The sequence below is a fragment of the Erigeron canadensis genome, chromosome 5 (genome assembly GCF_010389155.1).
Source record: "Erigeron canadensis isolate Cc75 chromosome 5, C_canadensis_v1, whole genome shotgun sequence".
Taxonomy (NCBI): domain Eukaryota; kingdom Viridiplantae; phylum Streptophyta; class Magnoliopsida; order Asterales; family Asteraceae; genus Erigeron; species Erigeron canadensis.
In genome coordinates this window covers 38,734,442-38,752,138 of record NC_057765.1, presented here as the reverse complement: position 1 = coordinate 38,752,138, position 17,697 = coordinate 38,734,442, and the positions used below count along the sequence as shown (strand labels likewise).

General features: G+C 34.1%; 2 protein-coding genes and 1 long non-coding RNA gene across 3 annotated transcripts; all 3 read left to right on the top strand.

Moving 5' to 3' along the window:
• The first annotated feature begins 7,370 nt into the window (after nucleotides 1-7,370).
• LOC122601767 (protein LEAD-SENSITIVE 1-like) lies at nucleotides 7,371-8,340 on the top strand. The gene has a single exon (XM_043774505.1). It carries the CDS (start codon nucleotides 7,371-7,373, stop codon nucleotides 8,271-8,273), a length of 903 nt encoding a protein of 300 aa, XP_043630440.1. The 3' UTR covers nucleotides 8,274-8,340.
• An 847-nt stretch (nucleotides 8,341-9,187) lies between these two features.
• LOC122600094 (protein LEAD-SENSITIVE 1-like) lies at nucleotides 9,188-11,088 on the top strand. The gene is made up of 2 exons (XM_043772749.1): nucleotides 9,188-9,411; nucleotides 10,049-11,088. The coding sequence occupies exons 1-2, from the start codon at nucleotides 9,318-9,320 to the stop codon at nucleotides 10,831-10,833; spliced, it is 879 nt and encodes a 292-aa protein (XP_043628684.1). The 5' UTR covers nucleotides 9,188-9,317; the 3' UTR covers nucleotides 10,834-11,088.
• Nucleotides 11,089-13,460: 2,372 nt separating this feature from the next.
• On the top strand, nucleotides 13,461-14,701 carry LOC122602124. The gene is made up of 2 exons (XR_006324161.1): nucleotides 13,461-14,328; nucleotides 14,499-14,701. It is a non-coding gene; the product is annotated as an uncharacterized LOC122602124 (long non-coding RNA).
• The last annotated feature ends 2,996 nt before the right edge of the window (nucleotides 14,702-17,697 follow it).

Here is a 17,697-nt window from a genome sequence, read left to right as displayed (position 1 = left end):
ATATATATCCTAATAATAGAATAATATTATCTATCTTAGATCTTATCCAATAGAATAATAGTTAATATCATATGAAAAAAATAAAACATATTTTAATTTGAAATATTTAATATATGTTTCATATAAAACATATAGATCAGTTCTTTATTAATAAAAATAATAAGCTATATTTTAAACAATAATAAAATAAAATTGAATATTAATAATGTAGTAACAATCTATATCTACAATATATTGTAACACCCCAAAGATTTTAATGTAAAAGAAATTAACCCCTTTTTATAGTTTTGACATTAAATTAATTTTCTAGTATTTTATTTTTGGATATGGGGTTAATTTAGTTGGAACTTTAGCGGATAGCGGGTAAAATACCCACAATTTTTGAAGTGGGTCGTGGCACCCCCAAAATGTGCCAGCCACATACTCTTTTCTTCAAACTCATAATTCCACTACCTTCATCTTCATTCCCTCATGCAATTCCTTTCTATTCTTTCCAAAATCAAGTGTTAATCCTTCAAATCCAAGACTAGAAATCATCCTAACAATCATCACCATCAATATATCTCCATTCAAGAGTTTGAAATTTAGGGCTTTGGTGATTTTAGGTGGTGGCCGAAATTTAATAAGAAAAAGAGAGAAATTTGGGAATTAAAAACCTAAGTTATTATCTTCCAATGTTGAGGTATTGATTTCTATTTCATTATTTCTATTGTTATTGAGAAATTAGGGTTCATGGATGAACCACTTTGGGGGTTTTTACTAGAATTTGAATTATGGTTAATTTTTCCCCAATTCCTTAGTTAACCTAGTTGTCATTGAGTTATATGATGTATTTGATTATGAAATTGATAAGGTTATGTGATAATTTGAGTTTATGAGAAAATATGAGTTTTTGCTAGTTAATGAACTATGGATGAAAATGGTAGGTTGAACTACCTAATGTTAATCTTAAGAATGAAAGTAACTCAATGACAAATGGGTTGGGTTTGGGTTTAGGAAAAGGGTAGTGATTGAGTGTGACTAGGTTGAACTAGTCATAGTTGTGAATGTAAGCTTATGCATTTTACGGTATAATCATAGGTTGAAGCTTGCTTGTGCTTGATCGTTTAGCGTTATTGTCTTTGACGCGGAGGAGGTGAGTATATTTGCATACCTTTATGTATACGTTGGGCCAATTACCATGAGATGTGAATGTTCCAAGCATGGTAATTGGTTTGGCGTTAAGCCCATGTGGGGCGTAGTTTATGAGGCCTAAGAACCTCTGGGGCCTAAGAACCCCGATAGTTGATTGATTGAGGCCTAAGAACCTCCGGTGGCCTAAGAACCTCGATAGATGATCATGATTATGTTGTTTAGCTTATATGGATCCATATATGTGTTGATAGTGTGCAAAGTGAGCATGTAAATGTGACATGACGGTGTCATAGGTTACATGTGAAAGTCTTTGAACTTGCCTTCCTTCGTGTTCGTAAATGTATGCAAGTATATTCACTAAGCCTTTGCTTATATTTTAGTTGTTTACCCCTTTTATAGGTAGTTCCGGAAGAAGGAACTAGTGTGTTTGAATTGGAAGAATTGGTTAGAGCTTGAAGTTGACCTTTGCAAGACATTTGAAGGTATTAGGTCATTCTTGGTTGAATGACACACTTTTGTTTTAGAGGCTTAGTTCATCCCACCTCTTTGGCTCTTGATACAATTTTGGCGTTTTGAATCTTGTGGTTATGTATCATGTTCATTTTGGGTGATGGTAACTAGTCTTGTTAAATTTGGAAGTCAAATGAAAGTTTTGGGTTATGTGATGAAATGGGTAACATGCCCTACTTATGTTGAAATGTACACGTTATCTAATGTAAGCTTATGAAACGTTTGTTCGCTGGATATGATCTTATTTGAGTCAGTAATAGTGCTTGGGAATGTTTGGAATTGAGTCGAAATGTTGAAAAACGTTAAAAGGAGTGTTTTTGGTGTACAACAGAAAGCACGGCCTTTGTGCAGAGGACGACTCTTGTGGACGGCCTCTGCAGGACACAAGAGTCGTGCTCCTCTGTAATTTTTACACTTTTTTATCGACGCTTCGTTTGATCTTTTCGGGTCCTGAAACTCGCATAGTAGTCTATTAACATCATTTTAAGAACATTCCAAGTGTCTTTTCTTGAATTGGAACATTTTGATTTTTCTAGTTGTTCAATGTGTCAAAAGTACGAAACCTGATGAGGACGGCCTTTGTGCAGAGGACGGCTCTTGTGGACGGCCTCTGCAGGACACAAGAGTCGTGCTCCTCTGTAATTTTTACTCTTTTTTATCGACGCTTCGTTTGATCTTTTCGGGTCCTGAAACTCGCATAGTAGTCTATTAACATCATTTTAAGAACATTCCAAGTGTCTTTTCTTGAATTGGAACATTTTGATTTTTCTAGTTGTTCAATGTGTCAAAAGTACGAAACCTGATGAGGACGGCCTTTGTGCAGAGGATGGCTCTTGTGGACGGCCTCTGCAGGACACAAGAGCCGTGCTCCTCTGTAATTTTTACACTTTTTTTTATCGACGCTTCGTTTGATCTTTTCGGGTCCTGAAACTCGCATAGTAGTCTATTAACATCATTTTAAGAACATTCCAAGTGTCTTTTTTTGAATTGGAACATTTTGATTTTTCTAGTTGTTCAATGTGTCAAAAGTACGAAACCTGATGAGGACGGCCTTTGTGCAGAGGATGGCTCTTGTGGACGGCCTCTGCAGGACACAAGAGCCGTGCTCCTCTGTAATTTTTACACTTTTTTTTTATCGACGCTTCGTTTGATCTTTTCGGGTCCTGAAACTCGCATAGTAGTCTATTAACATCATTTTAAGAACATTCCAAGTGTCTTTTCTTGAATTGGAACATTTTTGATTTTTTCGCGAAAATTGGCCGTATTTTTCTAAGTATAATTTAACTAATTTGCGTTTCTTTTCTTTTATGTTCATACTTCTAGGACTAAATTGAGTCGAGGCATTTCGTATATATATATATAATGTTGGGTTTAGAAATTATCAACGACAGTGTTGAGAAGGCCGAGTTTAGCTTAGGTGAGTGACAACTTTAGGAACGTCAACCTTTAACATTGATCTGCAATTTTTGGAGCATGTGGTGATGGAAAAGTTGCGCTCTATTAAACAACATAAAATAAATTATCGAAATTAATGATATATAATTTAGCTTCTAAATATGCATGACTATTGTGAATGCTATTATAAAAGAATTTGAAAAAAATATAACGTTTTTACATACACTTATATTATCAATGTAGTGTACATTAACCAAACAAAAAAAAACCCTTTTTCCAACCCTTTTTTTTTTCTATTCTATTAAAAATAAAAACAACTTAAAATTTTTATTCTACCAATAGAAGGGTTTATCTCAAAAATAATGTTTCCAACCAAGTGATGTACTTTCAAATAAGAGTCCTATGACAACAAAGTCAATTATTGTATGTATTCTTTATTTATTAATACTTTGTAGGAACAAATTACAAAAATACCCTTAAAAAAGTTTACATTGTACCAAAATTGGAGTGGGACTCCATCCATGGTTATACTTCATAAATTTTGCACAGTTATTATATAATAAAATCTAAACTCAATACCAATGCGTTGTTTATGATGAATTCTAACTCGGCAATTTAAAGTATTTAGGATATATTATTTTTCTCTATTTCGATTGATAAAGATCACAACTTCAATTTTTTTTTTTTGGTAGAAGGAGTAAGGGAGGAGGGGGGGGGGTCGAACTCGGAAAATGAAATGTAATAGATTTATTGGAAGGCGATTGTCAGGTAAAAAAGTGGGTGGTTTAGGTTTTGGTGGTTTAGATACTTTTAATTTAGCATTAATATGTACAAATAGATATGACATGTGGTTCAAAATCTGAATTACGTTAGGTTTAAAATCATCAATGTGATTCATGGTTATGAGTTTGCGTATCGTGTAAAACAAATAGTAATAATATGTAGGCAGACATATGTTCCTCATTCTCGGAGGCACGCTCGATTGCTAGCCCCCTTAAAATGTTATTAAAGAACAGTTGAGAGTGAAAATAAGACAATATTCACCAAATTGGAGTGGGGACTCCATCCATGGTTATATTTCATAAATTTTGCAAAGTTATTACAAAATAAAATCTAAACTCAATATTAATGCGTTATTTATGATAGATTCTAACCTGGTAATTCAAAGTATTTAGGATATATTATTTTTTTTCTATTTCGAATGATAAAGATCACAACTTCATTTTTTTTGGTGGAAGGGGTAAGGGAGGAGGAGGAGGGTCGAACTCAGAAAATGAAATGTAATGGATCTACTAGAAGAGAATTGTCAAGTAAAAAAGTGGGTGGTTTAGGTTTTCGTGGTCTGGAAACTCTTAATTTAGCATTGATATTGTACAAATGGATATGACATGTGGTTCAAAATTTGAATTATGTTAGGTTTAAAATCATCGATGTGATTCATGGTTCTGAGTCTGTGTTCCTGTGTAAAGAAATGTTAATAATATATGGAACCTTCATTCTCTGAAACACACTCAATTGCTAGCCCCCTTAAGATGTTTTTAAAGAACAGTTGGGAGTGAAAATAAGACAAGATTCACCAAATTGGAGTGGGGACTCCATACATGGTTATATTTCATAAATTTTGTAAAGTTATTGTAGAATAAAATCTAATCTCAATACTAATGCGTTGTTTATGATGGATTCTAACTCCGCAATTCAAAGTATTTAGGATATATTATTATTCTCTATTTCGATCGATTGATAAAGATCACAACTTCATTTTTTTGGTGGAAGGGGTAAGGGAGGAGAAAGGGGCGTCGAACTCGGAAAATGAAATGTAATGGATCTACTAGAAGGCAATTGATATGTACAAATGAATATGACATGGTGGTTCAAAATATGAATTACATTAGGTTTTATCAATGTGATTCGTGGTTCTGAGTCTGTGTTCCTATGTAAAACAAATGGTAATAATATATAGGCAAATATATGTTCCTCATTCTTTGAGACACACTCAATTGCTAGCTTCCTTAAGATATTATTAAATAACAGTTGGGAGTGAAAATAAGACAAGATTTTGGAATAATCATTGGCTTGATGGTGGCAAGCTCGCAACTCGGTTTAGAAGGTTGTATGCCTTGGTACCATCTAAAGGATGTGTCATGATTGATATTTTTTATGATATGACATGAAAATCTGAATGACAACGAGATATTTGTGATGACATGGATAAACAATAACTTTTAGCATTCAAAAATTTATTTAATCAAACAAGTGTTGTGAAATTATCAAGATCAAAAAAACAAATGTTAATAAAGTGAAATTGAATATTTTAATTTGTTAACTATTAATTAAGAAAACAGTATTTTAGATATATATATATATAAGTATAAAAATATATTTACCCGCGTATTACGCGGGACAATAATCTAATACACTTATAATCCACCCAAAAATAATACCAAATAGGCATTTCATAACAAAAAAAAAAGTTTTAAAGTTTACGAAAAAACAAAAAATAATATTAAATATCATACAAATAGTCAAAATACACTTATAATCTTATAATACCGAACTTAAAATACTGGAATACCCTCCGATACCTTCCAACCGGTATTTACGGGTATTTAAAACATTGAATATTCGACTTTATTTCCCATGGACTGTTGGTTTCCAAAGTGAAGTAATGGAGTTTTAGTCGGTTTAAAAAAAAAAAAATAGTTAATGGAGTTTGAAGAAATAAACTAAACTACACACGTTATTTGTTATGAGCAACTGTAAATGGCTGTTACTTTTGGTTCGACCCACGTTGCCATGCACTTACTATATCTAGTTTATAAGTTATTTTCATTTGAGTTGGTAGTTAATCGTGATTAGTGGGTCAAGTATTACGTGGTGTTATCAGTTATTTTTTGTTTTCTTGTAATTAGTTTTCGTAGCCTATTTATAGTCAAGCATGTATCCTTCAGAATTATGAATGAATGAAATGGAATTTTAGTCTTTTCTCTTGTCTTTTATTTTTGGAGTCTCACCCACTCTACGGGTTTTATATTGGGAGTTTCTAGGTTTTCTCCGTAAACCTATCATTATTTCTCCAGTTTTCAAAGATAATTTCACCATTAATTAAAAGATAGAATCTGTATGAAGTAAAAACCTACATTTGTTTGCCGTTCCAAAACTTAGAATCAAATAAATCTGCATTGTCAAAATGAGTTCTTTTTCTCAACAAGTTGATCCAAGCGAAATAAAGCCAGGAGACCACATTTACACTTGGAGGGCTGCCTACACTTACGCTCATCATGGTCTGTATATATCTTTAATCTTTGTCTCTTTTTATCCTGTTAGCTTCTTTAAACGTACATTATTATATTTTAAGGGTCGTTTGGTTCAAAGATTTCAAAAGAATTTATTGGAAAGAGATTTGGAATTTATAATGTTAGCCTAAGAGATAGAAATCAAGATTCCTATTTATCATTTTTCCAAAAATTTATGGGAACCAAACAGGTCTAAGGGTTTGGGGTTGAAATGCATAGCATAGGCACACTAGTATTTTCATATGTTTTACGAGTATATAAAATTTGTACCTCTAAATTATTTTGTTTTTGTTTAATATAATGTTATAATGCTTATCGTTTGAGACTGTTAACTTATAATTTTTATTATGTAACTTATGATTTGAGATGGTACGTGTTGTAAATCAGCCGACACAACTAAACATATTTATTAAACGGATTGGGTTTAGGTTCAACTTTTTGACACAATTATGTAATGGGTTGGGTTCGGGTGGAGGCATATGAACCCGCAACCTGTTAGCATGAACACGGCATGATTTACACCCTTAAATGTAAGCATGTGGGAATTGGTAAAATGACTAGTGAGCGAGTGCGAGCAAATGCTTTGGGTGTTGACTCTAGTTGGCTGGAAGAAATGATGAAAAAGTGAAACGAGTGTTGTTGACACGAGTGTGTCATGTGGTGGGGAATTGAGAAGAAATGATGTGACGTTGATATGGTACGAGGGAAGAACTGGGGAAGAGCCGAAGCGGTCACTGTTGGCATGGGCCTTGTGTGTTTTTTCTGATTTAATCTCAAACACCCCCTAATCCCCTGTAGCTATGTCACTACTAACAGTTTTGCTTATCAAATTTTATTGAAAAGCTCAAATGTGCTTATTTGCAAAAAGAAAAAAAAAGAAAAAAAAAAGAAAAAAAACTCAGTTATAACTTATAAGTAGTTAGACAAGTTGTTGAAGTGCAGTCTGCAATCCACAAACACAGCTTAATTGGATCAAACTTTTGGGAATATAAACACTTTTTATCATCTAATTGCGTTTTTGTTTATAAAAAAAGCTTTATGTATGATAATTCAATACTTGATACAGGTATATATGTTGGCGAAAACAAGGTTGTTCACTTCACTGCTCCAGAAAACAAGTCTGGTGTTGGTTGGAACTTGCCTTTTTCTTCTTCATACACATATCTTTCAGCTTCATGTTTAAATTCTCTTGGCCCTGAATTTTCACACCCTAAAAGCGGAAGAAATGATAGCTCTAGTTTGAATTTCAGCCCGTGTGCTCGCTGCTTATCTTCAAATCAAACTCTTCAAGCTTCATGTTTGAGCAAAGCGTCACGATTAATCGTCACCAAAGTGTTACGACTAATAGGTTATGTAACACCAGATCTGGTCTTATCTTGTAAGTGTGCCGCTTTTCCTGATTGTGGATTCAAGCTGGCCAACAGTGGAGTGGTCATCTCTTGTTTGAACTGTTTCATTGGAACTGGAAACTTGTACCTGTATCAGTATGGAGTGACAACAGCTGAGTATTTTTCCAAAGTCCGTGGTGGCACATGCACCATTGCGCAATCGGATCCACCTCAGGAAGTGATTCATAGAGCAACATATTTGCTGCAAAACAATGTATTTGGGGATTATCATGTGGTCAGGAACAACTGCGAGGATTTTGCGTTATATTGCAAGACGGGTCTTTTGATTAGTGGCAGGCCCACTACTGGAAGCAGTGGTCAGGTAAATATGGTCTCTAATGCACCATGGAAGTCCATTATTACTTCAACCCTTCCAAAATTAGTCTTTAATAGCTCTGTCGTGGGTGTAGTCACAGTGCTTGCTAGCACCGGGATATATTATTATCGCCGATATAAAACTGACATTGGTGTTCGAGATGATGTGGTCAAGGTTGAGGTGGAAGATATTGCATTCTTTCGTGCTGAAGCCTGTCAAGCTGTTAATTGTGGGTGATGAAAGCTATGATGTACCCAACACGTCTTGTAAGGACTTAGATTTTGTTCCAAAAGCTGCAATTTGAGACAGTTGTTTTTTATCTTGTTTGCATTATTGATTGCATATATATTATATCTCCTTTTTTCCCCCTTCCGCGTTAACATTTAGTATGCGGCTCCACCCTCATCTTTGAGATTATGCTGTGTAAGATTAGATGCAGAATATATATGATGGTGTTCAATTGGTTATATATATGTACATCAGTACATGTAAGATATAACCCCCTCCTTGACCATAATATATATGTCATTTGCCTAGTGCTCTGTTTTTTACTCAAGGCAATTAGGCCCGAGGTCAACATCAAGCTTGTGCTAAAACCTAGGCCAAAACACGTACCCTAACTCATCAACCATGGAAAGAATCCCTACTGATGACTGAGATTGCCTAAAATATGTGAATATGGTGTGCAAGGTTAGCACTTTACATGGAAATCTTACAATATAGTGCAAAGTACTGAAACCGGGACTTTCTGGACTATAAATGGCACCCCTTATTATTAGCTCAAGGAACCTTTCAATACATATATATTCCAATTCTGTTTTTATGCCTAGTTATTTAAAAAGTTAAGTTTTTTTCCTTTTCGTTCGAGTCCAACCATCTGCGCCATCAACACCACCACTCCCCGTCCGCGTCATCACCATAATTGATTAATTTTTCCGCGTCATATTCGGATCTCTATCGCATCGCATGTTCTTTTAGTATATACTGTAATATATAGGAAGGAATCACGTACTTTACATGAAATTTAATTTAATTTTTTCCAAACATGAGTCAAAAAGTACTTTACTTTTGGCACACTGGTCTAGTGGTCTTTTTTAACTTTTGTTTTTTTTTTTTGCATATATCTTAAATAATAATTTAAGAAACTTCACGGAAACACCTCGATCGAATCAAAACTTTATTTCTCCACTTTTCAAAATCATAAATGATGGAATTTGTATGAAGTAAAGAACCTACATTTTTGGCGTTTCAAAACCTTGAATCAAATCTGCATTGAGAAAAATGGATTATCTGTCTCATCGACTTGATCCAAACGAAATGAAGGCAGGAGATCACATCTACACTTGGAGGACTGCCTACAGTTACGCTCATCATGGTCTGTCTTTCTTGTTTTTGTTTTTTCAACATACATACATACATCATTATTATTATGCATAACATATACAGGCATGCTAGTAATGTTAGGTTAGGTTGTGTTTGTTATTCAGACATAAAATTATTCTATGTTTTATTATCGATTTATAATGCTTATTGTGGGAAGTTTAAGTATTGACACTTTCAACTTATACTTTTTATACAGGCAGACTAGCCTACTTTGCCTTAATTGGGTCGGTAATAGAAAGCCCTCGCCGGATAGATCCCCAATTTAAACTTCTGGATGAAAAACCCATCACCTAATGAGTGAGTGTTCAGTGAATGTGAGTGAATGCTGTTGGTGTTGACTGACTTGACTCTAGCGGGCAACATTAGCTTAAGTTTGATCTGCTGACTCTAGTCTAACATTAGCATAAGTTTGATCAGCAACTATATGTTGTGGCCTTGTGGGTACTGACTCTGATCAGTAGCAAAACAACATAAGTTTGATTAATGAGAGTCCCTGATTAGTGATTAGTGACCTCTGTGATTTAAATGCCAAATTTCAATTTCTGGCATGGGTGAATGAGGTAGATTAGGAGTAAGAGTAGAATTGCCGTTCAAATATATACTTTTCTTTTTTAACTACTTAACTACAGGTATTTATGTCGGTGAAAACAAGGTTGTTCACTTCACCGCTCCAGAAAACGACAAGTCTGGTCTTGGTTGGAACATGCCTTCTTCATACTCATATCTTTCAGCTTCATGTTTGACATCTCTTGGCCCTGAATTTCCACACCCTAAAAATGGAGAAAATGATAGTTCTAGTTTGAATTTGAGCTCGTGTTCTCGCTGCTTATCTTTAACAGATCAGAATCTTCAAGCTTCATGTTTGAACTTTCCCGATTGTGGATTCAAGCTGGCCGACAGTGGAGTGGTCATCTCTTGTTTGAACTGTTTCACTGGAACTGGAAACTTGTACCGGTATCGATATGGAGTGAAAAAAGTTGAGTATTTTTCCAAAATCCGTGGTGGGACATGCACCATTGCACAATCGGATCCACCTCATGAAGTGATTCATAGAGCGATGTATTTGTTGCAAAATAATATATTTGGGGGTTATCATGTAGTCAGGAACAACTGCGAGGATTTTGCGTTATATTGCAAGACAGGTCGTTTGATTGGTGGCAGGCCCACTACCGGAAGCAGTGGTCAGGTGAATATGGTCTCAAATGCACCATGGAAGTCCATTATTACTTCAGTTCTTCCAAAATTTGTGTGCAACAGCTCTATGGGTGTAGTCACAGTGGTTGCTGGCACTGGGTTGTATTATTATAACCGATATAAAACCGACATTGGTGTTCGAGATGATGTGGTCAAGGTTGAGGTGGAAGATATGCCATTGTTTCGTGCTGAAATCTGTCAAGCTGTCAATTGTGGGTGATGAAAATGTAACCAACACGTCTTGTAAGGACTCGGATATTGTTGCAAAAGCTGCAATTTGAGGCAGATAATATCCCTAGTTTGTTTGATTGATTGCACATTTGTTGTTGTTTTTATCTTTCACATTACCATTTAGTATGAAACTCGACCCGTACTTATGTTTGAGAGTAAGCTGTGAAAGTTTAGATGGAGAATTGATGGTATTCCATGGATTATATAATGTATGTACATGTAATATATATCCGTCATTTGCCTAGTGCTCTGTTTTTTACCCAAGGCAAAAAGCCCCGAGGCCATCATCAAGCCGTCAAGCATGTGCTGTCATGCTGACATCTACCCAAAAACATATATCCCGACTCCAAAACCTTGGAAACAACCCCTATGCTCTTGTAGGCCTGATGACTTAGTAACTGCCCAACAGATGCGAAAGATGTCTAAGGTTAATAGTCCCAGACTCCCAGCTAGATGGACTGATGGAGTCAAACAAAACTCATTAACTCATTTATATTTGCTAATCATTGAGACCTTTTATTATTACTATTTCATTAAATACAAGATACTTGGGTTAGCCTGTTTGATGCTTAAACTATTTTTTGGACTTGCTGAAAATAACTTAAGTATATAAGGGGGTGTTTGGTAGGAGAGAATCATAGAGAATGGAAATGTAATAGAGAATGAAAATAGTGAGAAAGAGAATGAGTATTTGAAAAGAGAATGGATTCCGTTGTTTGATACCCACAGAGAATGAATATATATAAAAAATAAAATTTTAAATAATAATACATTTATTATATATAACATTTTTAAACAAAATAAAATTTTTTTTTCTTTTCCATTTTCACCCATTCTCTACAATTGTAGAGAATGGAGAGAATGAAATTGATTACCCTTTCCCTTTTCTCATTCCCTTTCTTCGTCGCAAACAAACAAGGGAAGTCTTTCCCAATCCGTTTCTCCCTTTCCATTCCATCATACCAAACACCCCCTTAAAGGATTAAGCTAGAAGCCGCGATAATTCGTGGAATAAGTTGCTTCTAGTATAAACTATTTGCAACAAATCGCGGATTGATCAACCTGTCCAAACCTACTAATACCAAATTTGATCAATATTATGTTCTTGATGAACTCTGTCTAGTTGTAATATAGTACTCCAACTTAGGTTCAAAAAATTATAACTGCGCAATTTGATGATATACGTAGTTTGACACTAGTTGAATCACAGAGTTTATTTGGTTCATATAATTCACACACAAATACACTACAATGTCATATAGTACACATAACTCTTATATTATGAAATCAAGTGGGTCTCGTTCATTGTTATCGTTGCCTCTTCCGACGAATCTACGATCACAATTAAATCGATCTCCATGAACACATGAGTCACAAATGGTCTCGTCGACGCCTCGGTCGGCGACTCTGCGAACAAGAAAACACTCGCTTTCACGTAGAGCCATTTGATAAACCATAGCTCTGATACCAAATGATACAGACTGGAAGCAATCAAATGACTCAAAAACGTAATGAATAATCAAAGACTATAAAAACGAACCAAAAGGTTCAAGAACATTGTTCTTCTATTTCAATAATAAAAATAACTCCCTAGACAATTAACCTAAGATCCCATTTTATAGTTGGGAATGATAACAAGGAAACCATATAATTTTGGAAACTAAATCAAATAAACTAGGAAACTCAAATAAATAAAAATATTGACAATATATTGTCTTCCTGCATCACAATAATTAACATATGGATGACTAAACTCAAAATATGTGAACCTCTTTTATTCGTACAATTTCATTATCAAATTAAATTTGTCATAAACTCATCGACCCTACTCTTATCAAATTTCCGTGTCATTTCCTATATAGACTTCTTCCTCAACCGCAGTAAATTACTTTGACTTCCAAATTTCTATGTCGTTTCCTATAGCCTTGACGATAAGCTTGTGTTTCATACCGGATTTAAATCTAGTTTAAATTTAACCTGGGAGATCACCCTAACATTGTCACGGTTATTTGTTTTTCCTACTAGATAGAAAAGTAGATAAGTAGCGCCCAATACCGTCTTCTACGAGTTTTGGGTCCCAATACCTCGACGGTGTATGAGGGAGGTTAAGATGTAGACAGCCTTACCCCTACCACGACAATGTAGAGAGGCTATTTTTCCTGCTAGTCAAATTTATTGATTGTACTTTGAGACTTATTAGTATTTATTGTTCTATTATAAGTTGATAATAATTTCATGTTCCATTTCCAGAATGGGAACGGTCAATTAGAGGCTTTAGCATCGTCGCTTAAGCATTTTGATGGCCTTTGGAGCCTAGTCTATAACAAAGAAAGAAAGAAAAAATACATGTTACTGTGAAGGACCACAACAATTCTATTGTTGATCTGCTACCTTCTGCTACTTTGTAAATTACAACAGCTAACTCCATATGTAAAATGTTACATAGTAGTCTCGTACTATATGTACTAAAAAAAGTAACTTTTAGTGGCATACAGGTTTTATGGCATTGATTTATGCCATAAAAGATAAAAATGATTAGTGACACTATCTCATAAGTGTTATTATAGGTGAAGACCATTTGTGACACTTTAGTTATTTTTGCCACTAAAAGCTATGTTTGTTTTTTTTCACCCCATTTGATATATTTAACAAAAAATTGAATCAATTAATCATCCCAGCTATAATGACACTCTTCTAGTATTTTCCATCCCAAAAGCCAAAAGAAAATGGCGGCCATTTTTCCCTCTTCAATTTTCACATCTAAAATCCTTAAAAAAATGGCGGCCGTTTTAAGGGTTACTTTCTTTAAATTTTGAATCCCCCGCAGATCTGAAGTTTTTATAAAATGGGAGCCATCTCATTCTCTTTATTTCCCCCCATCTAAAGATGTAGATAAAATTGGGTGTTCACAATCACAAATTCGGTGTGAGATCTTACGGCTTTTATTCAAGGCTGTTTTGCAAATCACTATCAAACATACAATCGATTCATGTACTTGAAGAGCCACCTTAGCTTGGTAACAGATGAATGTTTTTGACCCTTTGTTTGATTTCTTAGTCAGATCGGTTTTCACAACTATTCTATTATTATTATTTTTTATTTTTATATAAAGTTACAATATCTCATGACTTTTATTTTGGTGCTTCTTTCAATTACAGATGTGGATATCACAAACATGCTCCTTTTATTATTGATTTTGTGTGGTATCAATGGTGATAATGTGTGTCTCGGTTTACTAACCTGGGTTTGTGTCTCAGTGTTTATTTATTTCTCCTATTGATAGAGATTTTCATATTGTTGGTTAGAGAAATGCTTATAAATGACGCTGCATATTTTTCCCATCTCAAAGATGTTAGTTTTTACTTTGCCCATTTCTATCATTTAAGATTCATTGCTCTTAAGTGCATGCAGGACTCATAAGGTAAAAAGTGGCTTGCACATCGTTGTACTACAAAATAGTCTACTTGTAATTACTTCAACTCAAGTATGTCACTTAACAATTGTAAACTAGATTAAAACAGTTAATTTTCATTAATTTCATCTATAATAACTTTGGTTTTAATTAATTTTGATCTTCTACTCTTGTAAATTGCAATGACATCCTCACATTATTACTATTTTTTAATGTCTTAAACTTTCTATTTGCTTATGCAGGAAATTGCTTGTTATTATTACAAGAAATGGTGAAGTTTATGCTCTTCAGCAACAAATCTGCAGATCCAGTTCATATGCAAACAAGTCTTTATTGAGTATTTTGATATATAGTGATGTATTTGTATCTAATTTTGGGTTATGAAAGTGTTTGGAAGACAATGTAATCTTTGTTTCTAGTAATAAAGTTATAGTTTGAGTTCTTATATATTGTGTTTGTATTGTTTTATATTATGATAGTAAAGTAATAAATCAGTGTTATAGTTGCTAAATATAGTATCACTAATGCTAAATAATTAGAGTCACAAATTATGTGTTGCAAAAGCTTGAATCGACTATTATGACATAGACAAAAGTGCCACTAAAGTAATGAAACTTAAGAGTGACAAAACTATAAGTGCCACAAAAGGGTTTTATTGGTAGCAGTACTAGTGTCACTTTTTTGTGTCACCCATTACCTCATTTTTTTTTTGTAAGGCTAATGGACGACCACCTCACCAACCCCCAATACCCGGTAGGAGGAAAAACCTCTTAGCCGCCCGAAGGCACGACCCTAATTAAAAGAAAAACCCTACCCCCTCCATAGATTCGAACCCGGGTCTACTTCATGCGAGGACTATGCCTATGCCAATGGGCTAAAGCACCATTGGCGTGTCATCCATTACCTACGAGGAGATTAGTGACACTTTTTGGATATTTAGTGGCAGATTTTGTGTGCCATTAAATGGCAATTTTTTTGTAGTGATGAAGGACCACTCCACTTGTAAAAAAAAAAAAAAAAACAAGAAGTGTTAGATCAAATGGTGTACTCATACTCTCATACACAACTCCTAGACTCTTATTATGAAAGATTGAAGGATCACAAGGCTATTACTATTATAACTTGTGAAAAATAAAAAGCAAAATGACTAAATAAAAAAAACTTGTGTGTACTAAATGGTGTACTACTGTACTATACTTGCATACCATATTTCTTTGTTTAGTCGAGGTTAATTTTATCTTTTAGTCGCTAAAAACCTAAAATTCTTTATATATACAAAAGTCAAATGCTACAAAAAAATAGGGGCCTTCTGTTTTTGAAGGCCCAAAGCCCATGCTTGATAGTTGGGCCGAGCTTTACAAAAACGTTTTACAACCGTGTTTTCTATTTGAAAGTAAAGGTCACCGGTTAATCAACAATGAAATAGACAGAGAACTCTATTTCACTAGAAAGCGGTGAAGATATAGAAACCGTTTCTTAATCACCAAACCAGTTTTTGTAGTAGTTATAGTGATTATTGAGATAAAAGAAATTAAGAATAAATAAACAGAGTTGCAGTAATTTTGATAATCTGATCAGAAATTAGGAACTCATCTAGTTCGCAAACATGTTTTGATATCATGAATAAGTACTTAAGGATTAACAGAATCAATAATTAAGATATAAACTTAACCAGACCAGACCATTTACCAGAATCAACAATTAATAGAAATTATTATTAACACAATCATAAGATAAGAAAATGATATACAATGTCTGATACATTTAATTTCTAGATTTAAATAAAATTTGTGTAGCCTTCCTTAGAACTCGAACACATCCCCAGATGAAAAGATTTATTGCACAATCTTCTGTTGTTTATTCAAAACTACTGTACTTTAGAGCAAGACAAAAAGAAGAAAACTCTTCTACAAGCACGTTCACTACATCCTCTCGAAAGTCTTTATCCTCTCTCTTTGAGAAGGATCTTGGAATGGCGGTCACTAATCGTTGCATAGTCCCTCCTATTCCTTCATCATTTTCATCATTGGTTTTTGGATGAACCATATTCACTTGGTTGCTCCTTCCTTGATACTCTATATTATTGCTCCAAAGACCAGTTTTACAATAAAGTGCAAAATCTTTACAATAATTGCTCTTTAAATCATACTCGACATACCCATTTTCATGCAAACAATTAAGTAGCCCTGTGTATCTTTTCTTATGGTGCATCAGATTCCGCCGTGGTGCATGTTCCACCACGACCTTTAGCACGAAGAAACGTGCAGCTTACATGATATTTGTATACCCTTTGTATATAAAGCAATCTATGCAAAATATGTAATATTAAGTTATCCTAATTATCTGTCTCTTGGTATTCTTTTGAATCAACATGCTTGATTAGTTATCCTAATTGTCCGTCTCCGTCTGCGTCAATATGTAATATTAAGTATTCAGTATTACTTAATTTGTTCATATATGAACGAACTTATATTCACATATACATTCAAATATTGATATCAAGTTATAACTTAAAAGTCCCTATGGTTTCTTTCCCCATATACATATAAATATATAATGTATCCAAGGAAAAAGAAACGAAAGTGATTTTGATATTTTTTTGGGGATTATGAAATGTGCTTGACTTTTGAATGTTCAACCTGAAATCATGAACTATTCGTAATATATTTAATTTAGTTAGTCCAAAGACCGAGTTAGATCTCCGAATTACAGTTAATTATAGTATAACCATCTCACTAGGTTCATCATCTATAATTAAAGCTCATAAATCATCATGCATGAGCGAAGAGTATAGTTCGGGATGGGTTTGGCGTGATCAACATGGCATCGCCCTCCTCAACCCCGCAGCATCTGTCCAGCCTTCTCGACCTTGACCTGTTCGGCTTTTCCTTAATTCATCCCAACGTCTTTCAAAGTCGTCCTTTTCTTTTTCTAGTTTTAGCTTTTCACACACAAATGTTAATAATCTAGATGTACCTGTACAATACCACAATACCTAATAACAAGGTTGTGTGGCTTGAGGAAGCGTTGGTGTTCAATCAATATATTATGAAAAGAGAGTAACTTAATTGGATAGTATGCATTAAAGATTAAAGCTCATTATAGCCTAAAAGCTATAGTTAACGTATATTATATGTTATTATGTTATGTTACATGTCAAAAGTCCATCTCCTAAATCTTATTGTAAGTATGCAACTATTTTATGCACCTTAACTATAACCTTAAAAGTTGTATTTAACAAGATCCAAGTTGGAAATCTATGCTAGCTATATTAGATCTATATCTATACTATATATCTTATAAAAAAAATAGGCGCATGTTGAAAGTTACATGAGAAAAAATGTTTAAAGTACCTTTAATGATTATATTACATTACCACTCATTTATTTTTTTAAGGATCTCTATTAACACGTTATATCAATTATTTACACCACTCGATGC

Excerpts from the sequence above, each read along its gene's own strand:
- LOC122600094 (XM_043772749.1), top strand. The coding sequence starts at position 9,318 with ATGGATTATCTGTCTCATCGACTTGATCCAAACGAAATGAAGGCAGGA. Across the intron at positions 9,412-10,048 it reads CTACAGTTACGCTCATCATG|GTATTTATGTCGGTGAAAAC; the intron begins GTCTGTCTTTCT and ends ACTTAACTACAG.
- LOC122601767 (XM_043774505.1), top strand. The coding sequence starts at position 7,371 with ATGTATGATAATTCAATACTTGATACAGGTATATATGTTGGCGAAAAC.